This window comes from Eleutherodactylus coqui, chromosome 1 (assembly GCF_035609145.1).
Source record: "Eleutherodactylus coqui strain aEleCoq1 chromosome 1, aEleCoq1.hap1, whole genome shotgun sequence".
Lineage (NCBI taxonomy): Eukaryota > Metazoa > Chordata > Amphibia > Anura > Eleutherodactylidae > Eleutherodactylus > Eleutherodactylus coqui.
Genome location: NC_089837.1, coordinates 118,841,067 through 118,867,104, shown reverse-complemented (window position 1 = coordinate 118,867,104; position 26,038 = coordinate 118,841,067). Strand labels below are relative to the sequence as shown.

General features: G+C 44.3%; 1 protein-coding gene across 1 annotated transcript in view; it reads right to left on the bottom strand.

Annotated features, from left to right (window-relative positions):
* Positions 1-25,183, bottom strand: part of PCOLCE2 (procollagen C-endopeptidase enhancer 2) — a 72,632-nt gene extending 47,449 nt beyond the window's left edge. Inside the window, exons 1-2 of the mRNA XM_066599468.1 lie at positions 24,973-25,183; positions 12,253-12,361 (exon numbers count right to left, since the gene is read on the bottom strand). Of these exons, the coding sequence (XP_066455565.1) occupies positions 12,253-12,361; positions 24,973-25,055 (192 nt within the window). The 5' untranslated portion in view covers positions 25,056-25,183. The remainder of the gene's footprint in view (positions 1-12,252; positions 12,362-24,972) is intronic.
* Between the last annotated feature and the right edge of the window lie 855 nt (positions 25,184-26,038).

Sequence of the window (26,038 nt, the reverse complement as noted above, 5' to 3'; positions counted from 1 at the left end):
ACCATGGAGACGAGGACGCTAGCAACGGAACAGGTAAGTGAATAACTTTTGATAACTTCTGTATGGCTCATAATTAATGCACAATGTACATTACAAAGTGCATTAATATGGCCATACGGAAGTGTATAGACCCACTTGCTGCCGCGGGACAACCCCTTTAAGTATATGTGGAAATACTTGTTTGTGTAAACAAATCACAATGTAACATTTTTTTAATAAAATTCTTAAGAATCCGCGTCCCAATATGCTGCATTTCTATTGCTTAATATAATAACCACAATGTCATTCGATTTCACAAGGTGCCAGATGGTAAGAGAGAACGAAACCTACACTGCGTCTCCTACTGATATGACTCATGGGGTTCGGGCTAGTAACTGGTTCATGACTGAACATACAGACATCTCCTAATCTATGGTTCCTGCAGTCATCACACTGTCATGTCTTATAGGCAGATGAATCACGGGTATCCCAGGAACAGTCTGTGACTAGCAGGTCTCCGGACTAACAACGTGTAAAGTATGATGTTACTACTGGGGTATTGATAGCACAGTGACCGGGATTTCCATTGGCTCTACAGTCATAACATTTTAGCTCTTTGTAAAATATTGTATCTAGATTTAGTGACATTACAGGGGAGCATCTACTATGTCTAGAGGAAAGAATGTTTCTATACCGACATAGGAGGGGGTTCTTTACTGTAAGAGCAGTGAGACTATGGAGCTCTCTGCCTGACGTGGTGATGGCGAATTCGATAAAAGAGTACAAGAGGGGCCTGGACGTGTGTCTTGAGCGATACGATATTATATGTTATAATCATTAATAACTTCAGAAGGGTCGGTGATCCAGGGATTATTCCGATTGCCAGATTGGAGTCGGGAAGGAATTCTTTCCCTTAAATGTGGAAAATTGGCTTCTACCTAATTATTTTTTTTCTGCTTTCCTCTGTATCAGCATCGGGTAATAGGTTGAACTGGATGGACATGTGTCTTTTTTCGGCCTTACATTCTATGTTAGTATGCTACTTTTTTTGCTCCTTATTTTTCAACTTGCTTTTGCTTTGTGTAGAACCAAAAATACCTTTTCTTTCTGGATCTGAAGTGAAATCTGCCCCAAATTGTATGTTGATTTTTCCCATTGACAGTTCTAAATCTGCATGTAGATCTGCAGTGGGATGCGGACCCGTGCCCTCTGCAGAGGCCTGCGGCTCACCCGCTCCCGGCGTCTTCATTCTCTGCTATGCCCCGGCTGCCGGCCAACCGGTGCATGCGCATAGAGGAGCCGGCCTGTCACCACTGACATTTCTGTGCGGGCCTATACGAGACCCACACAGAAATAGAATATGCCGGGATTTGTTTTCCGTGTGTGATTTCACGCTGACAAATCGCGGCCGTCTGCCTAGGATTGCGTTTTCTAATGCAATCCTATGGCAGCGGCCACGGGCGGAAATTCTGCCAGAAATCCCGCCGCGTAATTTCTGCCCGTGTGCATGGAGCTTTACAAATGAAAATCTATGACAGAAATCTGCAGCAACCACACAGATTTCTATTTGTCAACTTTCCTTTAAATTTACCCTGTGTAAACAGCCTAAGGGCTCAGTCACACAGGCGCATCGGTACCCATACACCGGCGCCGAAGCGCCCGTGTGACTGAGCCCTTACTGCAGAAAGAAGACGGCCGTACCTGAAGACGGACGTCTCTCTGCAGCGCTGATGAAGGAACACATGACCGGCAATGAAGCCGGTCACATGTTCTTTCTCCTGGCGCTGCAGAGAGATGTCTGTCTTCAGGTACGGCCGTCTGCTACCTGCAGTAACACGGGCGCCGATGCGCCCGTGTGACTGAACCTTAAGAGACCCAGCAATGCACCCAGCAGGCATCAAAAGGAGTTGCGCACAGAGGCCCCAATTTGAGCCTTTAGCTACAGCCCCGGTCTGTGTGTAGCGCCACAGAGCAGCATATATAGCCGAGAACTGTGTCGAGATATCGTTCGGTGTGGAGTCAAATTGACTGCTAAGTCGCTGCAGAATTTTGCAGGTAAACACCAGCTTTACCTGCACTGTGCCAATATGCTGTTCAGTACATATAGCTGCTGCATAATGGCTGCACAAAAGCCACACCGTTCTCTCCAGATGTCCAGATACAGACTCAACAATGGAGAAACTAAATAAATAAAAAAAGCTACATTACATTAATTTATTAATTAGTTTGGGGGAGTTGGGGAGCATCAAACTGTATCTCTGCCCGGGTACAGGATGGCCTCGCTACACCGCTGGGTAAAGGATAAAAAAAATAGGTAAAAAAATAAACTAAATTACAAAAATACTCATATATGCTATACTATAGGTGGCGTATCACTTATATAAAGTATTTCCTTATGTCTTGCTTCAGGGACCACTTTGGAATATGTATTAAGAAGTTCTGGCACTTTCCAAGTGAAAATTAAAGGGGTTGTAGCAAGAACAACTTTTATTACCAATCCACAAGATAGGTCAATTCTAATCTTACACTATTAACTCCACATGGTTACAGATCGTTACTAGAGATGAGCGAACGTACTCGTCCGAGCTTGATACTCGTTCGAGTATTAGCGTGTTCGAGATGCTCGTTACTCGAGACGAGTACCACGCGATGTTCGAGTTACTTTCACTTTCATCTCTGAGACATTAGCGCGCTTTTCTGGCCAATAGAAACACAGGGAAGGCATTACAACTTCCTCCTGTGACGTTCCAGCCCTATACCACCCCCCTGCAGTGAGTGGCTGGGGAGATCAGGTGTCACCCGAGTATTTAAATCTGACCCTCCCGCGGCTCGCCACAGATGCATTCTGACAGAGATCAGGGACAGTGCTGCTGATGCTGCTGCTATAGGGAGAGTGTTAGGAGTTATTTTAGGCTTGAAGAACCCCAATGGTCCTTCTTAGGGCCACATCTGACCGTGTGCAGTACTGTTAAGGCTGCTGTAAACAGTGTTGCACATTTTTTTTTTTTTTGTATATCGGGCGTGCAGAGCATTGCGTCCTCAGTCTGCAGTCTTTGTACATAGTATAGGGCCAGTACTGGTGAGGCAGGGAAAGAGATATACTGTCTATATAGGCAGTGGGCTTTTTCAAACAAATTTGGGAAAAATACTATCTTTGGGCTGCCTGTGATCGTCTTGAGTGTACTGTGTCTCTGCTGGGGGTAGTAGTCCTAATTATTACGCAGCTAAGTGTTACAGCAGGCTTGCGCAAAATTCTTTCCTGGCTCTGCGTTGCCCGTTACATCACCGCCGTCATCCCGTCCAGAGGGAAACAGTCTGCAGTCCTTGTACATAGTATAGGGCCAGTACTGGTGAGGCAGGGAAAGAGATATACTGTCTATATAGGCAGTGGGCTTTTTCAAACAAATTTGGGAAAAATACTATCTTTGGGCTGCCTGTGATCGTCTTGAGTGTACTGCGTCTCTGCTGGGGGTAGTAGTTCTAATTATTACGCAGCTAAGTGTTACAGCAGGCTTGCGCAAAATTCTTTCCTGGCTCTGCGTTGCCCGTTACATCACCGCCGTCCTGTCCAGAGGGAAACAGTATACATATATACGCTGCCTACAGTATCTGTCTGCTGTCTCAGCTCAGCCTTTAAAAAAATAGAAGCAAAATATTTAAGGCCTACTAGTGGCCTTTGGACACTTGACTGCTTCTGCGCTGAGAATTCCACTAGCTCAGTCATACGCACCTACGTCTCACTACAGGCTTGCGCAAAATTCTTTCCTGGCTCTGCTGTGCGTTCCGTAAGCGAAGTCAGCCTCCAACCACAGGCCAATAAGCGGCACATTTAATTACAGCGTTCTGTTTCTGCACTACTGGTAATACAGCATGCTGAGGGGTAGGGGTAGGCCTAGAGGACGTGGACGCGGGCGAGGACGCGGAGGCCCAAGTCAGGGTGTGGGCGCAGGCCGAGCTCCTGGTCCAGGTGTATCGCAGCCGACTGCTGCGGGATTAGGAGAGAGGCACGTTTCTGGCGTCCCCAGATTAATCTCACAATTAATGGGTCCACGAGGTAGACCTTTATTAGAAAATGAGCAGTGTGAGCAGGTCCTGTCGTGGATGGCAGAAAGTGCATCCAGCAATCTATCGACCACCCAGAGTTCTACGCCGTCCACTGCTGCAACTCTGAATCCTCTGGCTGCTGCTCCTCCTTCCTCCCAGCCTCCTCACTCCATTACAATGACACATTCTGAGGAGCAGGCAGACTCCCAGGAACTGTTCTCGGGCCCCTGCCCAGAATGGTCAGCAATGGTTCCTCTCCCACCGGCGGAGTTTCTCGTGACCGATGCCCAACCTTTGGAAAGTTCCCGGGGTCCGGGGGATGAGGCTGGGGACTTCTGGCAACTGTCTCAAGAGCTTTCAGTGGGTAAGGAGGACGACGACGATGAGACACAGTTGTCTATCACTCAGGTAGTAGTAATTGCAGTAAGTGCGAGGGAGGAGCGCACAGAGGATTCGGAGGAAGAGCAGCAGGACGATGAGGTGACTGACCCCACCTGGTTTGCTAAGCCTACTGAGGACAGGTCTTCAGAGGAGGAGGCAAGTGCAGCAGCAGGGCAGGTTGGAAGAGGCAGTGCGGTGGCCAGGGGTAGAGGCAGGGCCAGACCGAATAATCCACCCACTGTTTCCCAAAGCGCCCCCTCGCGCCATGCCACCCTGCAGAGGCCGAGGTGCTCAAAGGTCTGGCAGTTTTTCACTGAGAGTGCAGACGACCGACGAACAGTGGTGTGTAAGGTTTGTCGCACCAAGATCAGCCGTGGAGCCACCACCACCAGCCTCACCACCACCAGCATGCGCAGGCATATGATGGCCAAGCACCCCACAAGCTGGGACGAAGGCCATTCACCGCCTCCGGTTTGCACCACTGCCTCTCCCCCTGTGCCCCAACCTGCCACTGAGATCCAACCCCCCTCTCAGGACACAGGCACGACCGTCTACCGGCCTGCACCCACACCCTCACCTCTGCTGTCCTCGGCCCCATCCACCAATGTCTCTCAGCGCACCGTCCAGCCGTCACTAGCGCAAGTGTTGGAGCGCAAGCGCAAGTACGCCGCCACGCACCCGCACGCTCAAGCGTTAAACGTGCACATAGCCAAATTGATCAGCCTGGAGATGCTGCCGTATAGGGTTGTGGAAACGGAGGCTTTCAAAAACATGATGGTGGCGGCGGCCCCGCGCTACTCGGTTCCCAGTCGCCACTACTTTTCCCGATGTGCCGTCCCAGCCCTGCACGACCACGTCTCCCACAACATTGTACGCGCCCTCACCAACGCAGTTATTGGCAAGGTCCACTTAACAACGGACACGTGGACAAGCACAGGCGGGCAGGGCCACTATATCTCCCTGACGGCACATTGGGTGAATTTAGTGGAGGCTGGGACCGAGTCAGAGCCTGGGACCGCTCACGTCCTACCCACCCCCAGAATTGCGGGCCCCTAGCTCGGTGGTGGTATCTGCGGCGGTGTATGCTTCCTCCACTAAACCACCCTCCTCCTACGCAACCTCTGTCTCGCAATCAAGATGTGTCAGCAGCAGCACGTCGCCAGCAGCCGATGTCTCGCGGCGTGGCAGCACAGCGGTGGCCAAGTGTCAGCAGGCCGTGCTGAAACTACTCAGCTTAGGAGAGAAGAGGCACACGGCCCACAAACTGCTGCAGGGTCTGACAGAGCAGACCGACCGCTGGCTTTCGACGCTGAGCCTCCAACCGGGCATGGTCGTGTGTGACAACGGCCGTAACCTGGTGGCGGCTCTGCAGCTTGGCAGCCTCACGCACGTGCCGTGCCTGGCCCACGTCTTTAATTTGGTGGTTCAGCGCTTTCTGAAAAGCTACCCACGCTTGTCAGACCTGCTCGGAAAGGTGCGCCGGCTCTGCGCACATTTCCGCAAGTCCAAGACGGACGCTGCCACCCTGCGCACCCTGCAACATCGGTTTAATCTGCCAGTGCACCAACTGCTGTGCGACGTGCCCACACGGTGGAACTCTACGCTCCACATGTTGGCCAGGCTCTATGAGCAGTGTAGAGCTATAGTGGAATACCAACTCCAACATGGGCGGCGTAGTGGGAGTCAGCCTCCTCAATTCTTTACAGAAGAGTGGGCCTGGTTGGCAGACATCTGCCAGGTCCTTGGAAACTTTGAGGAGTCTACCCAGATGCTGAGCGGCGATGCTGCAATCATTAGTGTCACCATTCCTCTGCTATGCCTCTTGAGAGGTTCCCTGCAAAGCATAAAGGCAGACGCTTTGCGCTCGGAAACGGAGGCGGGGGAAGACAGTATGTCGCTCGATAGTCAGAGCACCCTCATGTCTATATCTCAGCGCGTTGAGGAGGAGGGGGAGGATCATGAGGAGGAGGGGGAAGAGACAGCTTGGCCCACTGCTGAGGGTACCCATGCTGCTTGCCTGTCATCCTTTTAGCATGTATGGCCAGAGGAGGAGGAGGAGGAGGAGGATCCTGAAAGTGATCTTCCGAGTGAGGACAGCCATGTGTTGCGTACAGGTACCCTGGCACACATGGCTGACTTCATGTTAGGATGCCTTTCTCGTGACCCTCGCGTTACACGCATTCTGGCCACTACGGATTACTGGGTGTACACACTGCTCGACCCACGGTATAAGGAGAACCTTTCCACTCTCATACCCGAAGAGGAAAGGGGTTCGAGAGTGATGCTATACCACAGGACCCTGGCGGACAAACTGATGGTAAAATTCCCATCTGACAGCGCTAGTGGCAGAAGGCGCAGTTCCGAGGGCCAGGTAGCAGGGGAGGTGGTGTGGAGATCAGGCAGCATGTACAGCACAGGCAGGGGAACACTGTCCAAGGCCTTTGACAGCTTTATGGCTCCCCAGCAAGACTGTGTCACCGCTCCCCAGTCAAGGGTGAGTCGGCGGGAGCACTGTAAAAGGATGGTGAGGGAGTACGTAGCCGATCGCACGACCGTCCTCGGTGATGCCTCTGCCCCCTACAACTACTGGGTGTCGAAGCTGGACACGTGGCCTGAACTCGCGCTGTATGCCCTGGAGGTGCTTGCTTGTCCTGCGGCTAGCGTCTTGTCAGAGAGGGTGTTTAGTGCGGCTGGGGGAATCATCACGGATAAGCGTACCCGCCTGTCAACCGACAGTGCCAACAAGGCTTACAATCATCAAGATGAACAAAGCCTGGATTTCCCCAGAGTTCTCTTCTCCACCAGCGGACAGCAGCGATACCTAAGCAATACGTAGGCTGCACCCGCGGATGGAAGCATCATTCTCTATCACCATCAAAAACGGGGACCTTTTAGCTTCATCAATCTGTGTATTATATTCATCCTCCTCCTCCTGCTCCTCCTCCTGAAACCTCACGTAATCACGCCGAACGGGCAATTTTTCTTAGGCCCACAAGGCTCAGTCATATAACTTTTGTAAACAATGTTTATACGTTTCAATTCTCAATTCAATAAAGCGTTGAAACTTGCACCTGAACCAATTTTTATTTGAACTGGGCTGCCTACAGGCCTAGTTACAAATTAAGCCACATTAACCAAAGCGATTAATGGGATTCACCCGCCCTCTTGGTTGGGCATGGGCAATTTTTCTGAAGTACATTTGTACTGTTGGTACACCAATTTTTTGGGCCCTCGCCTACATTGTAATCCTACTAATTTTTAGCCCACCTGCATTAAAGCTGACGTTACCTCAGCTGTGCTGGGCACTGCAATGGGATATATGTATGTACCGCCGGTGGGTTCCAGGGAGCCACCCATGCTGTCGGTCCACACGGAGTTGTAACTCCATGCGTCCACTTCTAAAGAACCCCAGTCTGACTGGGGCATGCAGTGTGGGCCGAAGCCCACCTGCATTAAACCTAACGTTACCTCAGCTGTGATGGGCAATGCAATGGGATATATTTATGTACCGCCAGTGGCTTCCTGGGACCCACCCATGCTGTCGGTCCACACGGAGTTGTAACTCCATGTGTCCACTTCTAAAGAACCCCAGTCTGACTGGGGCATGCAGTGTGGGCCGAAGCCCACCTGCATTAAACCTGATGTTACCTCAGCTGTGATGGGCAATGCAATGGGATATATTTATGTACCGCCGGTGGGTTCCAGGGAGCCACCCATGCTGTGTGTCCACAGGGACTTCACATTAGGGATTTGTACCTGCCAGTGTCTATGTATTAAAAGCCCCGGTCAGACTGGGGCATGCAGTGTGGGCCGAAGCCCACCTACATTACACCTGACGTTACCTCAGCTGTGATGGGCAATGCAATGGGATATATTTATGTACCGCCGGTGGCTTCCTGGGACCCACCCATGCTGTCGGTCCACACGGAGTTGTAACTCCATGTGTCCACTTCTAAAGAACCCCAGTCTGACTAGAGCATGCAGTGTGGGCCGAAGCCCACCTGCATTAAACCTGATGTTACCTCAGCTGTGATGGGCAATGCAATGGGATATATTTATGTACCGCCGGTGGGTTCCAGGGAGCCACCCATGCTGTGTGTCCACAGGGACTTCACATTAGGGATTTGTACCTGCCAGTGTCTATGTATTAAAAATCCCGGTCAGACTGGGGCATGCAGTGTGGGCCGAAGACCACCTGCATTTAATCGGACGTTACCTCAGCTGTGATGGGCACTGCAATGGGATACATTTATGTACAGCCGGTGGGTTCCAGGGAGCCACCCATGCTGTGGGTGCACATGGAATTCCCATTGCGGAGTTGTGCCTGCCTGTGACTATTTATAAAAAAACCCGGTCTGACTGGGGCATGCAGACACCTTGACAGAATGAATAGTGTGTGGCACATGGGTTCCCCATTGCTATGCCCACGTGTGCAGCTCCTGATGGAGGTGGCACAGGATTGGATTTCTCATTGCTTCTGTACAGCATTATGGGCTATCGCCCCGCCCCTTTTAAAGAGGGTCGCTGCCTGGCCGTGCCAACCCTCTGCAGTGTGTGCCTGCAGTTCCTCCTCATGGCAGACACACTTATAAATAGACATGAAGGTGGTGTGGCTATGAGGCCAGCGTGTGGCATGAGGGCAGCTGAAGGCACTGGGTCGTGCGGGGGGGGGGGGGGGGGGTTGGGCAGCATGTAACCCAGGAGAAGTGGCAGCGGATTGTCATGCAGGCAGTGATTGTGCTTTGTTGGAGGTAGTGTGGTGCTTAGCTAAGGTATGCATTGCTAATGAGGGCTTTTCACAAGTAAAAATTGTTGGGAGGGGGGGGGCACTCTTGCCGCTATTGTGGCTTAATAGTGGGACCTGGGAACTTGAGATGCAGCCCAACATGTAGCCCCTCGCCTGCCCTATCCGTTGCTGTGTCGTTCCCATCACTTTCTTGAATTGCCCAGATTTTCACAAATGAAAACCTTAGCGAGCATCGGCGATATACAAAAATGCTCGAGTCGCCCATTGACTTCAATGGGGTTCGTTACTCGAAACGAACCCTCGAGCATCGCGAAAAGTTCGTCTCGAGTAACGAGCACCCGAGCATTTTGGTGCTCGCTCATCTCTAATCGTTACTTAATGTTTAAGTCAATTGCATCTAACATTTGCTTCTTCCTCTACCCTCACTGCTTCTCATGTGATTATTGAGGAACATGCTCTGTTGATGCTCTAATATGCAGTATTCAATGTCTGATTCTCTACTGTTTTACTTTATTTTGCTTGGTTTACTGTTCAGTAAACTGAGTTTAAAAAAAAAGTATGATAGGTTGGATCTTACCTCTGAGAACAGGGTTCCTATGTTCCCCACTTGTGATCACTGCAGTCTTGCTGCACCCACTCACTGTGATGTCAAATTGAAAGCAATGGTGGTTGCACATGTGCTGCGCTGCTCAATTCATTTCAATAGGGCTGACGGAGATAGCTGAGTTTAAGTGTTCGGCTATCTCCAGCAGTCCAATTGAAAATGAATGGAGTGGCGCCGCACATCCTCGCTGCACACCCACAGTGAGGAGTAGACGGGAACATGGGACCCCCATTCTCAGGGATCAGTGGGTGTCTCAGCGTTGAGACCCACACCAATCAGACTTTCATAACCTATTTTATGGACAGGTTATAAAAGTTGTTCTTGGTACAGCTCCTTGAATAAACACAATTCTTATGTCCTCTTTTAATTTGAGCTTAATCACTGTATAAATGAAAAATTCTGCAGTTTTCCCATATACTTTGTATTTCAGATCCTTATTATTTTCACAATGCTTGCTACCAGTGTACATCAGTGATTATATTCAGGGGCTACAGAGCTGTACATACCTAGCCATGCTTCCTGCTGAGAAGTGGATATAACTGTATCCAGCATAGGTAATGCTCTGTAAGGTAAACAGTCTGTACTCTACACTGATACATAGTAGCAAACTACCATAGAGACTTTTGTAGCTGGTGATGTATAACGCTCACAGATTATTGACTAGACAGTAAGCGGAGAACAGGACTAGGCATGTGGGGTGCTTGCTGAAGCTAAGGGAAACAAAAATGTTCTTAATCCCCGACATCTAACTAATTTCTTGAAAATGATGAGAAATTAAAACACAAGGATATTAGAAAGTTGAAGAACTTATACTAAAAAGCCCCATTTTCTTGTTATACCCTTATTTTCTCATTTGAAGTCTAATTTCTACAGGAAGCAGACACCTCTATTCCTTTAGCAGTGGCCAGGCTTGGTATAGCAGGCTAGGTTCCACTGCAGTAAGAACGGAGCCATCTGCTTCCTGTAGAAATTAGCTCAGTGCACAAGTGTGTTGGCTTGGTTAACAGCTAATCGGTGGGCAACCGACTCCATCTGATCTACTATTGATGACCTGGGCTGAAGATAGGCAAATAATAGTTTACCACTGGACAATTCCTGTATAATACAGAGCTGTGGTGGGTCCTGACTACATTCATTACCATATTCTGATGGCTTACTGGGAAACCGCAAAGAAATGATAACTATATGATGACTATGGTGCCAGTAATGTTACCACACAAAAATATCCTCTGTGCTTGAACCCCTAATTAGTGACAGCACAGGCTATATGATTTTGAGGCTTCTTTCCTATGAGCGTATATCAGCCCACTGTTTTCACGGCCGGCCGATATACGCTGTGATTTGGGTGTTTTTACATCGGGTAAAAAAGATAGTCCTGGAACTATCTTTTGGGCTGGAATACATTGGCCGCTGCATGGGCTCCTATGGGAGCCCATGACAGAGGCCGGAGGTGGGAGGGAGTTTAGCAGCGTGGCTGCTAAACTCCCTCCCTCTGCTCTCCTTCTCACTCACTCTTTGCAATGAGAGGGGGCGGGATGGGGCGGAGATAAGTGCCGCCCCATCCCGCCTCCTCCCATTGCTGGCTGTGGACAAGGGGGGAGGGGTAGAGCTTAGCCCCGCCCCCATCCCAACCCTTGTCAACCCTCTAGCTGGTAGCAAGGTAGTGGTTGGTGATTGACAGTTTTGTCAGCCAATCAGCTCCTTCCCGCTCCCTATATAACCTAGCTCTTTCTGGCTGGGAGTTGCTGGTTATTCTCAGTGTATTTCTGATCAAGTCAGCCTGCTTAGTGCCTGTCTGGGATCTGGCTCCTGTGTTCTCGTTTGTCCTCTGTGTTTCAGTTTGTCTTGCATTTCTGTGTCCTAGTCTTTTATTCACTGTCAGTTTCCATTTGTCTCTGATTTTCTGCACTCCGGTTCCACTTTGACATTGAAGTCTTCCTTTTAGAAGAAGTAGGGTCGTCCCTTTCAGGACGCGTGCTTTGCTGTGAGGTGGGTTCTTTCTAAGGGGTTCAGAATACCCCACTCTGATCGCTGCCTCTCATATCTGTCCTCTCCTGCATCTAGCCACCTCTATACCAAGCCTACACATCAGTCCTGACTGCTCAGGTTCCGAATCCTCACAGGGTTTTGTTGGCAGTCCAGGATGAATGTAACAGCATGTCTGATAACCTGCAGATATATGTAACATTCACATGTGTGAAAGAGGTTAGCAGCTCTTTGCCTTTGCATGTTTTTGTTTAGGTTTATTGGTCCTTGTGGAAGTCTTTAGATTACTCATAAATTCCTACACATAAATAACATACATTGATTTTTAAAGCTCAATGAACTTTGTGGTCCCTCTGGAAGTTTAAAAACCAATGACCTCTCATTTTAGCAACTTTTTTATAATGCCAAAGTCATTGTACTGCTGCGTCTGTATCCACAGAAAATCCTTCTGAAGCTCATTATTTATTGCAAGTAACAAGTAAATAAAAAAAACAAACAAACATTAACCTACTGTAATCTTCCATGTACACTTGCTGTTGGGTGGGTAGACTCCTGGAAACCCTTCACTTCCCAGTAATCCTGTTACTCCAGTTAGATTTCCACCACAAGTAAATGTATATCTGTGCAACACAAAGCACAAGTCAGTACATAGATGAACCAACTTTCCAACTAAAAAAATACAAATAAACTAGGTCAAACTATCGTATTCATGGTCATTAACCTACTGTACAGCATAATGGGATTCAGTCCAACTAAAACAAACTCATGCAAAAAGCGTATGAAATATCATATTTTCACAAGGAAAGAGAATATTGGTGGCAGGCTGTACAAAGGGTGCTCCAGGCTCTAACCCAAGCCACTGCCCTCCAGATTCTTCATCAGGGAGCATCATACTCAGCAAAAGTCTGAAAGCCCTCAGAAGTTTGCTCACACATAAATATGGGGTTCACTTTCAATGGGAGATCTTCCAATGAAACTCAAGAGATATGATGAAGAGGTACAGCACTCAGACTCTATATACATGGCACCTTCTGGGATGCTTTAACCCATTCCCCCTGCAGCCAGTTTTGGCCTCCCTGATCAGGCCCCATTTTTAAAACTTACTTAATTCTATTTGGACATCAGAAAGTGAGTCATTGCAGCAGCAATTTTTCTAATTTTGATAAAAATATCAAAAATCTATTTTTAAAGGACCAATTTAGTACTGAGGCTTATAAATTAGAAACTCCCCATTTTAAAAAGTACACTGCTGAAAGTTTGGAACAGCATTTAAAAATTCTGCTAACTCTCTAGGTGTTTCACAAGAACTAACAGCAAAGGCGAAGGTAAATTTGAAAGTTTCATTTTTCTTACAGATTTTCGATTTCACAACAGAAGTTAGTATATAAACATAACTCCTATATAACCCAGAATCTGCTTTTAGATATATCCCACATGTGGCCGTGTAACATAACTCAAACACAGGCATCAAAAATGAAGGAGCACCTTGACGATTTTAGGGTCTCTCTTTTATTAGGCCAATTTTTTATTGCCACATTCAGAGAACCATAAATTTTCATTTTTCCATGTATGACGCCATGTGAAGGCTTGTTTTTTTCAAGATAAGTTGATACTTTCATCGGTAGTATTTTAGGGTGCAGATAACATTTTCAATCGTTTTAATCGTATTTTTATGAGACAAGCTGTTAAAAAAAACACAATTTTTATTTTTAGTGCAAAATAAGTGTTGTTATAGTCATCTGCTAGATAGATAGATAGATAGATAGATAGATAGATAGATAGATAGATAGATATGAGAGAGATAGATAGATAGATATGAGATAAATAGATAGATAGATACAGATAGTCCCCGACTTGCGAACGGGTTCCGTTCCGGGAGCCCGTTCGCAAGTCCGTTTTGTTCGCAAGTCGAACAAACGGTAGTATGGAGGGGATCGCGGGTGGATCCCGCTCCATACAACGTCGGGTGCAGGCTGTTCTTACATCGGGCACCCGGCGGCAGCAGTTCCGACGAGCCGTGGCGCTTGTCGGAACTGTTAACACTTTAAATACCGCTCTGACAGCGGTATTTAAAGTGTTAACAGTTCTGACGAGCGGCGCGGCTCGTCGGAACTGCTGCCGCCGGGTGCCCGATGTAAGAAGCAGCCTGCACCCGACGTTCAGGGGCCCGTACAGCGTCCCACGATGAGATCGCGGGACGCTGTGTGGTTGCTAGGCAGCCGGGGACTCCTGAAAGGCCCCAGGGCTGCCTATGCAGAGTGCCTATCAAGCGCACGGCTTGCTAGGCGCTCTGCATAGACAGCCCTAGGGCCTTTCAGAAGGCCCCCGGCTGCCCAGCAACCGCGATGTGACCGGACAGGCTTCTATCAGGCTTGATAGAAGCCTCTCCGGCCCCTGCACAGTATGATGTAATGCCATAGCATTACATCATACTGTGCTGTACAGATAGTTCGTATCTAGCGAAATTCGTAACTCGAATGTTCGCAAGTCGGGGACTATCTGTAGATATGAGAGAGGGAGAGATAGATAGATATGAGATAGATAGATAGATAGATATGAGAGAGATAGATAGATAGATAGATAGATAGATAGATAGATAGATAGATATGAGATAAATAGATAGATATGAGATAGATAGATAGATAGATAGATAGATAGATAGATAGATATGAGAGAGATAGATAGATAGATAGATAGATAGATAGATATGAGATAAATAGATAGATATGAGATAGATAGATAGATATGAGATAGATAGATATGAGATAGATAGATGGATATGAGATAGATAGATAGATAGATAGATAGATAGATAGATAGATAGATAGATAGATATGAGATAGATAGATAGATATGAGATAGATAGATATGAGAGATAGATAGATAGATATGAGATAGATAGATATGAGACAGATAGATAGATATGACATAGATAGATATGAGATAGATAGATAGATAGATATGAGATAGATAGATATGAGATAGAGATAGATATGAGATAGATAGATAGATATGAGAGAGAGAGAGATAGATGTGAGGTGTTATTCTTATTACAATACAATTTTAGCAATATAAAATTTATATTACGCTTTTTAAAACATTTTACTACTTTGGGACAGTTAAAGCATTTTTCATAGAAAAAAATCAGTGTCATAACTTTTTACTTGTGCTATTTTGGGGTGCATATGACTTCTTGATTGCTTTTTATTTCATTTTTTGTGAGGCAAAATGATCACAATGGGCAATTTTAGCATTGTTTTCTGTTTCTTTTCTTTTCATCACTGACAGTATAGCCTGTTACTCTCCACAATGATACTGACCCTCACAGGCCACCATACATGACAGACCAGGAGGTCATGGTTTTACCTCCAATTGCCATGGCAACCATCAGCACCTCTCCAAACCCTCTAGATCCTATTAGATTCATTTACAGCTGCATCTAAAGGGTTAAATCGCAAAGCTCTATCCCAGTGGTTACAATGGGACTGTGACTGTAAGTTAAAGTCACAATCCCGCTTTGGTTACTGGGAGTCCAGCCTCTGAGGCCTCTGGTAATCAGTGCGATACACTTATGGTGCGATGTGGGAACTAGTGATCTACTGCACCATACATGTATGGCGCATGTTGGGAAGGGGTTAATAACATGTGAACATACAGTAGTCAGCTTAGCATAGTCTTGAACGAGTTCTGCCATAACTGAAACTTACCCTCTATATACAAGACTCCCAATGATCCCAAAATCAGGGCATGTCCTGAAGTGAGCTATCTCTGACTATCCCATTGACATAAATGTGCAAATGTCACAGCCCACATCTGAAAGCTATCCCTTAGGATAGGGAATTCCTTTCAATCATGGGGCAACCCCTTTAAACATAGCTCCAATACCCAAGAAAAATAGTACAAAAGTAAAAAAAGAATAACAAAAAAAAATTCACATAAATATGCATTGAGTATTTTCCCAGCTCTAAAAATAAGAAAATTAAACTTTTAATTCTATTTTCCATGCATCTACAGGGGATACGAAGCGATCCAATAGGATATGATATACGCAGGAATGAATTTAGTGTAAATTGTACACTGAGGGTATAGAAAATACAATAATACAAATAACATATCTTCAAAATCACATAACCAATTTTTTTCTGCAACAGTAAAAATTCAATATTCACAGAGCTACTGCCAAAGTTCCTAACGTTCTCCACAGTTGTTCAGTGCAGTACCAAGTGGAATAACAGAAGGGGGACACCAGATCCAATTTCCAAAAGTCAAGAATGAGAGCACCTGTCTATGGCAGACTATACTGTTAAAGTAGGAGACCATGTGCATGAAGTGGAAAGAATGGGCGAGGGAAATGGAGAATACTAGGAAGCAATTGTTAAACAGACACTTTTAAACAATATTTATCTTATTTAAAGGAAATGTTAGCTAAGCTATCTATGAAGCCAGGCATCAGTATAAAGTTTACCCTCCCCCCATACACTTACATACATACACACACAAACACTTACTTCTTCTTTACAACAGGATAAAAATGCTTTACAGTTGAATCAACACAGTCTGGAAGTTGATCTGCAGGGATATCTCCATCCTTCAGCAAATCACTGACCCCTTACAAAGCCACTCCAGCGAAAACACGATTTTCCATCCCTGCCCCCTCACCTCATTGTCTGTCACACTCTGGACATCTGTTATATGTATATATATATATATATATATATATATATATATATATATATATATATATATATATATATATATATTACAGCCACTTCGATGCAGTACAGCCTCCTGTCTGATGCTTATCAGGCACTATCTTGACGATACTTTTACTTTCCCATCAATTCCATGATGCATCAGCACAGCATTACATGATCAGCTACAACCTGAACCATGCCTGCAACATTGCCATTACCATCTGTATTCTATATTCACCTAAATAAGCTGCAGCCTATAAGTATACAGTCAGGAGGATGATCTGTGATCTCCTCTATTATAACTGTGTGACAAGAGATGTGTGATCATCATTAGTAACTGTGGCAAGATTGTCTATGTCCCCCTCTAAGCAGTTTCAATGGTAGATCCATGTAACAGCATCACACAGACTGAGAAACTGACTAGAAACTGAACACATAACCCCAAGTAGATCTGAGCTGGTCATAATAAAATGACATGACCACCAGAGAAGAAAGAGGTGAGCCTTTTCAGATAGAAAGCATAACTAATCAGGGTAATACTAGCCAACTTATATATACTGTGGGACTAGCTACATAAGCAATGAACAATAAATCACCAAAGTAGCCCTTTAAAGTGCCCATACACAGTTGGTCAAACCTGTCAATTTTAATGATGTTGACTGACTGATTGTCCAATGTACATGGGGGCCACCTGACTCTTCTGATTAGAGAGATGTATGAGAGTTGCTTATTTCTTTCTCACCATTGAAAATTCATTAACAGTTGCCCAAACCAGGCGTGCATGTATAAGGGAAAGGGGGAGCAATAGCTGTCGTCTTAAAGAGCATTTGGCTGGCAGCTAGTTTTTTCCATTGAAATAATAATAATAATAAACTTTATTTGTATAGCGCCAACATATTCCACAGCGCTTACATAGACAGGGGGAATACAGAAAGACAAAAATGACAGAACCACGGTTACATAGTAATCAGTTGATGGAAACAATAGGGGTGCGGGTCCTGCTCCAACGAGCTTACATACTACAGATAATGGGGTGATACAGAAGGTAAAGGGCTGGAGATGTGCACGGTATGGTGGATGGAGAGTGAGGGATGCTATACACAGACAATGGTCAGACATTTGGCCGTGTGACGGCAGAAACAGTATCACTGCAGGAGCGGTTTATTATAGCTAGCGGGGATTGCAGTCAGTAGGTCAAGGAGCATGTTATCAGGCGGAGTACAGAGAGGTTTGTTTAGGGGATATGGTATGCCTCCCTGAAGAAGTGCGTTTTTAGAGCACGCCTGAAGTTCTGCGAGTCCTGGATTGCTCGGGTAGCCTTTGGTAGTGCGTTCCAGAGGACCAGTACTGCTCTGGAGAAGTCTTGGAGGCGGGAATGAGAAGTTCGAATTAAAGGGGCACTGAGTCTACTTTCATTAGCAGAGCGGAGAGCCTGGGCTGGTTGATGGATTGAGATGAGGGAGGCGATATAGGGGGGCGCTGCACTGTGGAGGGCTTTGTGGATGAAGGTAGCGAATTTAAATTGAATTCTGTATTAAACGGGCAGCCAGTGCAGTGACTGGCACAGGGCAGAGGCGTCCGAGTAGCGGCTGGACAGGAAGATGAGCCTGGCTGCCGCATTCAGGATGGATTGGAGAGGGTAGAGTCTGGTGCAGGGGAGCCTGATCAGCAACGAGTTGCAATAATCGAGCCTAGAGTGGATGAGGGCAACAGTAAGCGTTTTTAACGTGTCCACAGTGAGAAAAGAACTGATTCTTGCGATGTTCTTGAGGTGTAGCTGACATGTTCGGGCCAGAGATTGGATGTAGGGGGTAAAAGAGAGATCAGAATCGAATATGACCCCAAGGTAGCGGGCATGTTGTCTAGGAGTTATGGTGGCGCCACACACTGAGATGGAGATGTCAGGATGAGGTCGGTTAGTGATGGCTATCTCAGTGGAAACAGATGGAACACTTTGGTATCGCTTCTACGAATGAACAGGCAATATGTACTGGTATCGGGAACTTAAATGCAGGTGTGAGTAGAGCCATAGTACAACAGACCCTTCATTAATCTTCTGCCTACTAGTAATGGCGAGGTTATAACATTCAATGCCACTGCAAAGTGTAAAATAAGATACTTCTCCAGCACAGTAAAGCCTACTTGGCTACTCGATGTTGGCATCTACAATATTTCATTATTTATTTTAATATGGATACTTGTGACAAAACAAGAAGAAAAACATTCTTTTGCAAAAAAAAATGATACAAAAATAATGTGTCACTCTCTGATAAGATCTAATTAACAACATGGATTGTCTCTGGAAATGATCAGCATTCTAAGAACACATTAACAGTTTTAAAATCTTGCACCCCGTAAATCATCCTGATTGCCTGCAATTGGAACAGCCGCCAAAACTGTCCAGACACTGACTCAATACTAAACAAGATGAGATGCGTATATCATCTTACTCAGCAATAGATGTCAGACTCACTTGGGACCTTATAAAATTCATGCAGGCTTGCCCTAGTAAGTGATGTAAGACTCTCCACTTCTTTCCATACTGTAATATCGGGCCTCTTTTAATCCTATTTAGAAGAAAAACACATCTCTGAATGACAGTGAGAATATTAAGGAACTCTGTTTCAGATGGCTTACATATTTTAAACAGAACACATAGTGCAGTCTGATGCGCCATTTGCTCCATTTAAAAAAACGGAACAGAAGCAAATGGAAGGCTTTACCTTTCGAAAAACCCCATTGAAATCAATGGTGGTAAAAACAGTACCTTTTAATTCCGTCTCACTGCTCCAACAAGGGAACAGTGAGTCAAAACCCGAGGATGATCGCTAGTGTGAATGAGCCCTAATACCAGAATGTATATCTAAACTTATTATGTGTTGGCATAAATTATAGGATTCTAATACTTTTCTAAATATTAACCCCTGTGTAATATAATAGCTATAGCTTTATACTTTTTAGGCCGGTTTGACACGGGCGTAAGCGTATTTATGCGCTGCATATTTGCAGATTGAATGATGGCTTTTTTGCACATGCAATGGCATATTTTATTGTACTTTTTGTGCTTTTTGTGCCCACAAGGCATGTACATTTGTGGGCGCCAAACAAACGCACCAATTGAAATGGCTATTTAGTTGCATATGAGTACTTTTTCCAGCGGAATTACACACTGTTTCAAGCATCTCCTTGTGTATTGCGCACACTTTTGTGTAATCCTCCTTGACTTCTATGGGAATCTATGGTGCGCAAATACGCAGAAAAAAAGAGCATGTTCTATTTTTTTTTGTGTGACCGAAATGTGCACGCAAAATACAGAAATATGAATGAACCCATTGAAACCAATGGGTGCTATTCTCTGCGTATTGAGTGCACAAATACACCAGGGTGAAGCTGGTCTGTGATTTTCATAATTTTTTGTGGCAGAGACACTAGTGCATATATATATATATATATATATATATATATATATATATATATATATACTAAAATACAGATATATATATATATATACATGTATATGTATATTTTAGTGCATGCTGCCGTTCAATATACCTCCACTGATCTGTGTCATCATTTCATTGAAGTGTTACAAATTCAGCTGTAATAATAATGCAGTATATTAGCACCGAGAGCTTACTGCTAGTGATTACTAGAAGTGCAAGAAGTAGATGGCCAAATGTAGAACCCTCTGGTATTCTTCTGAATCCGTTCGTAGATTATAGTTGAGTTTGAGCTGCCATTAGTAAATGGGACATTCTCCAATACCCATTTATAGAGTACATTGAGATGTAAGACTTAGAAATGTAAAAACATTTAATTGATTCCTTATGAAACTGTAGTTTGTATCTTCCTCTCCAACTTATGTGGTAACCTCTATACGTAGGAAAGATCACCTCACATCCCATCGTATGTCCTACAGATGTATAGTGCATTCTGTTTGCCACTGCCGGCATCAAGCATCAGACAAAAAGGGGATTTACATTCGTCAGATGTTAACAATTTAATGTCTCCAGCCCTATACCACAAATAGCAAGCACTGGTTTTCCAACGTGATGTTGCACATTCTGAAAATGAGTCAAAAGTAATCATAGTATGGAATACATAAACCTTTAACGCATTTTTGCCCTATGAAGTAATCAGCCACTTAATACCTTAAATGGGGTTTTCCAGTATTATAATTTTAATTGCATCATCTTAAAATAGGCTATCAATATTAGATCAGTGGGGATCTGACTAGCAGTACTCCTGCCGATTAGGTGAATGAAGGCGCCATGATACTCCACAACACCAAGTCTTCCTGACAGCTCTATACATTTGTAGTGGCTGAGCCTGGTATTGCATCTCAGACCCATTTACTTCTCGTACATTTAAAAACGAAATAAAAAATTCAAACAAAATTCCTTAGTCATCCCAATACTGTTCAACAATGTTTTATGAGTCAAAAATGACAAATAAAAGTTGTGATGGATTCCATTATGGCTTGGAGAAAGAAAATACAGCATCCCACAGTCAGACATGAAGTCAGATGAGAAGATGGAAGCGTAATGGTGTGAAGACACTTCGCTGCTGTTATTGAATGAACTATAAATTGTGCACTGCACTAGCATGAAAAAAAGACAACTGTCCAGTCCTATGTGTGAAAGTTGGAGAGTTAAAAGGTAAGTCAAGGCAAAACATGAAAGTCTACATCAAAATGGTCGAGGAGAAGCTAAATGTAACATTTGGACTGGTATTGTCCTGACTACAATGAAATGCTGCTGTGCATTATATTTAGTTGCAATTATTGCCGTACAACCAATTATTACGTTTAAAAGGTAATTAAATCTTCATGTGTAGTTTGTTCAGAGCTCAGCAATTTGCTATGCAGTTCATCAAACGGATATCTGTTTGATTGTGTGGCTCATTTATATCTTCATTCTCCTTCCACCCTGTATTTTGACGGTAAGAGTGTGAGTTGCTTCTAAGTGTCACACTCTAGAGACGCAAATGGCAAGATGGAACAATGCCTCCACAGCGCCACCTATTAAAAGGCAGCATTCCTACAAGTCAGTATCTGATCATTTACCAGGTCTTGTAACAATGACTGGGACTATAAGAAAAACCCAGAGTTTCCAGAAGAAAAAGCTAAGTATATAGAGACAGCTATGAGTGAGACATGGGTGGGGGGTAAAGTTTCTCCTCTGGAAGAGCACCCTTTTCCCATTTGCATAAGTTTCCTAACCTACTGATAAGGGGCAAAAACTCCAAAACAGTCTGTCTGTATATGATTATCTTATTAAGACTCTGGCTTCAACTTATATTCCCAGTCATTTTTACAAAGCCTGTTAAATGGTCAGACATTGACTTGCAGGAATGCTATCTTCTAACAGGTGGTGCTGTAAAGGCATTGTTCCATCTTTCCATTTGCATAAATATCCCAGAGGAGCATGCAAGACCATGTAAGTCTCTTCACACCGTCTAGGTATTCTCCCTAAGGAGAAACTTTACCCCTCCCGACCCACTCTTCAGATGCTAAGCTGTGACATCACTGTGTAAAAGTCCTAGAAGTGCTATCGTGAGGCTTCTATTACAGTATCAGTGGAAATGGTTTGCTTTTTTGTGTTATGGTCCAATATGTTTTTCCTTCCTTAATTGGAAGTTGAGTTTAGGGGGGCAGTCATTTTTTTCACAAGGATGATATGAGTGATGGAAAACTTTGTCTATTACATATATCAAATTAAGTATATATTAAAGGAGGAGCTAAATAGATCTGTGCAGCATTGCATGAAGCATCATTTTATTTTGCTGAACAGAATTTAAATTGTGTAACCACGCTGGCTGGTTTCATTGATGGACATCACCTACATCAGTTGTTCAACAGATGACAGAAACAGAATGGTGATGGCAATCACATGATAATGATGATGATGATTTTATGAGACAATGTGGCAAATGGTAATGGTGATCAGATAACTAACTGACCATAACTGACCTGACCTGACACTAACACCAACACCACTGCCCATAAGAATCTGTAAAGATCCCCTAATGTCAACCCTATCTGAAACACTGACCCTGATAAAATTGAGAGGGCAGAGAGAAAATGATACTTTATCAAAGCTAAACTATGAGGCAGGACAAGACTGATACAAACAGAGTAAACAAAGAAAAACTACACAGCTAAAATACAAGGACTGGACCAGGAATCCACAGAAACAAGACTATGCTGGGAAGAAACAAGTTAGACTAGAAGCAATATACCAGAAGAATACAAAGAATACTGGATGTAAAGGCCCATAGCTTGCACTATAACCAGCAACACATTGCAGAAGCCAGGGATATTTAAAGAGGGGCTAGCCAATCAAAAACTCCTCTCCAAACGAGCCTGAACTGCAGTAGTGAGGTCAGCTAACCCATTTTAATGGATCAAATATGGGATAGTCACATAACAACTACCCAAACAAAGAAGTAGAGGGGAGATTCCAGCTAATCGCAGCAAGTTGGTTGTCCTGGATTAGAATTTTTTTTTATTTTCTTCCAGAATAAGTACCACTTGTGCCCATAGTCTGTATCTGGTAAGTCCATTCATTTGAATAGGGCTAAGCTGTAAAACCACTTACAGCCCAAGGAGGACCGTGGTACTGTTTCTGGGAAAAAGGCAAACTTTTGTTTTTACATTTCTAGAAATCTTTACAGACTACTATTGCTTCCACCTATTATTTTATGTGCTTCTATGTTTCTGTCCATGAGAAACGTGGGTGGTCACCATCTAAATGTCACCTAACAGCTAAGCTTCATGGGAACGTGCCATGGGAATAGTGCAGGGTACCTCTGAGACCTTTCCATGGACTACCACTGTAAGAAGCATTGGGCTAGCTAACCACCTATGAAAGATACCTGAGGATCCTGCATTTGGAGTTGAAAGAGCAGGTAAGGCAATAAGAAGGAGTGGGGGTTGTCAGAGTGTCACAGCTCAGTTTTTTTTGTTTTGCCTGGAACTTTTCTACTATTCAGACGTACCTTCATGAACTGATACACACATAATACCAACCTAAAGATGTACAGTGCTGTTCGGTGGCATGAAATAAATAATATGTACAGTACTATACCAAGAAAACAGCACAATAAATAAAATGGCCGCTGGCCAATGTCCATGCATATAAGTAAGTCATACTGAGAACCAGCACAGCCTTACGGTCTCCCTTCTTATAATCTGGATGGGATGTGTGTGCAGAACACATGCTGTATAACAAGATCAAATGGAACTCTGCCTTTTAACTTAAAACGGAGCCTGATATACAGCAAGACCGATGCGAGCTCCATTAAACTGAAAAGTTTTGAATAAAAAAACTAGTCATTAAAGGCTTTTACATATCTGCTCCAAAATGGATCATATATACCAGGAAGGCAGCCTAATACCATCTATAAACTGAATTTACCCAATATAAAGCATTTCCAACCAAATCAAGAAACTTCATATTGTGTGCAGAGAATGTTGTGTAATTCTAGGTTCTACCCACAGCAAGAGGTAAGGGAGTGGAGCTCTCTGACCAATAACAGCTGATCCAGTGTAAAGGCATACCACTGTAATACAAATAAGAGTAGTCATCTGTGCAGTCTTCCAAAAACCTTGCATCCAGCAGTCGGGCATTTGCAAGCAGGATGCTCACACACAGCAGAAATGTAAAGATCAAGGAAAGTGGCAGGAAATATTTGAAGCAAGCTGATTTATTTGGAGTGTTAAACTACAACAGGATGTATACATGCTATACTGAACCAGGAAAATATTTGAGAAGAGCAAACATTTCACATACAGCAAACTAACAGAACCAACCCACATATCATGGTGAAAATGGGTGCAAGTTAAATTGTTGCTACCCATTAATGGATGGATGGATGGATGGATGGATGGATGGATAGATAGATAGATAGATAGATAGATAGATACAGATAGATAGATAGATACAGATAGATAGATAGATACAGATAGATAGATAGATAGATAGATAGATAGATAGATAGATAGATGATAGATCCATGATAATGTATAAATTAATTAAATTAACATGATGCAATATATTTACCAATGGTTATATTAATATCACAGGTTGCACATCAGTGTCATAAAGAGTTGTGGAACATGATAAATTCTGCACTGTTACATCTTACAAACTGATACAATGTAGCAGCACTTACCAAAATGACATATCACTCACTATAATGCCAAAGTAACGGAGTGCTCAATAATATGTGGAACCCATAACCGTAATAGTAATCAAATGCACCCCACATATTTATTTACTAACAACACTTATTATTTATATAGCACCAACACATTCTGCAGAGCTGTATACAGAATGTATCAATTCACCTATAAAATGCATATTAGAATATGAGAATTCTTCATAATTTTAGAGGCACAAAAACAGAATAGCAACAGTTAAGACAAAGCAGGTTGGCAACACAATACAGCAGAGAGCATTAGTGATGAATGGCAGAGCAGGGCACAGTGTGAGGTGTACTAATGATAAGACCCCAGTAGCATTGTCTCTCCTTACCTCTCATTGGGCTGATGCTGCTGGGCAGAGCTATGAGCAGCCAGGAGCAGGGAGATGACCAGCACTCTGAATCCAGCGCTCATGACTGTCACACTAGTCACACTAAAGGAAGGTGTAGGAGCTGGAAAGCTGGAGGGGCTTTATAAGGAGGATCGCCCTATAGTCTGAGTCTCTACTCATTTCTCTCTGGGAGGTTCTCTGGCATAGACATTCTCCTGATGAATATCCCATTTGTTCCTGTAGTCCTGAGGAGGAGGGGATCCAGTTCTCCCTAAAATCTGATCCTCCCCTCTCCTCCCCTTTGGCTTCTTTTGGAAAGGCTACCATTAACCCCTTCACATCTGTTGTTGCATATGCATAATATTATTCTTGCCTCACCAAATATTGGGATTCCTCTAGCATTGCTAATACACAGATAGTAACATAACTAAGGGCTCGTTCACATCAGCGTTAGGGATTTCCGTTTTCCTGATCCGAGGAACAGGAATGTGACACCACCTGGCCGAACGTTTCCATCTCATGACTGAACAGAATGGCGCCAAACGGACCCCTATTGACCATAATGGGGTCCGTTTGATTTCCGGTCAGCAGTCCAGCATTTGTTGTAATTTACAGTATGAAATAGTGCTGCTTGTAGTGCTATTTCACCTAGTTTTCCAGCGAAAATAAGCAACACAGGTTCCAAAAAGATCTTTTAACGCTGATATGAACGTCTAGAATGTCAAGATACACCTGATTTGCAAAGTCAATGATTGTTGACCTGAAGTGCCCTATGATAGGCAAACATATAGGGCAAAAAGACAAATAATGAAGGGTAGCCACATACATAACAATGCAGTTGCCTATAGCAACCAATTAGATTGCAACTATCACTGAGAATGAGAGCCGGCATCTAATTTCTTTTAATCTGCTTTTCCTTTCAACTAGTTTTCATAAATCTCCCCTATAGCGTGCTATAAATGTTATTAGGCTAGGGCTATACAGCGATTTTGACAACGACAGGGGTCGCACAATTAAAGATCTCTGTGTAGCCCATAGAGGTTGGATTTTTCTGTAACTGTGACAT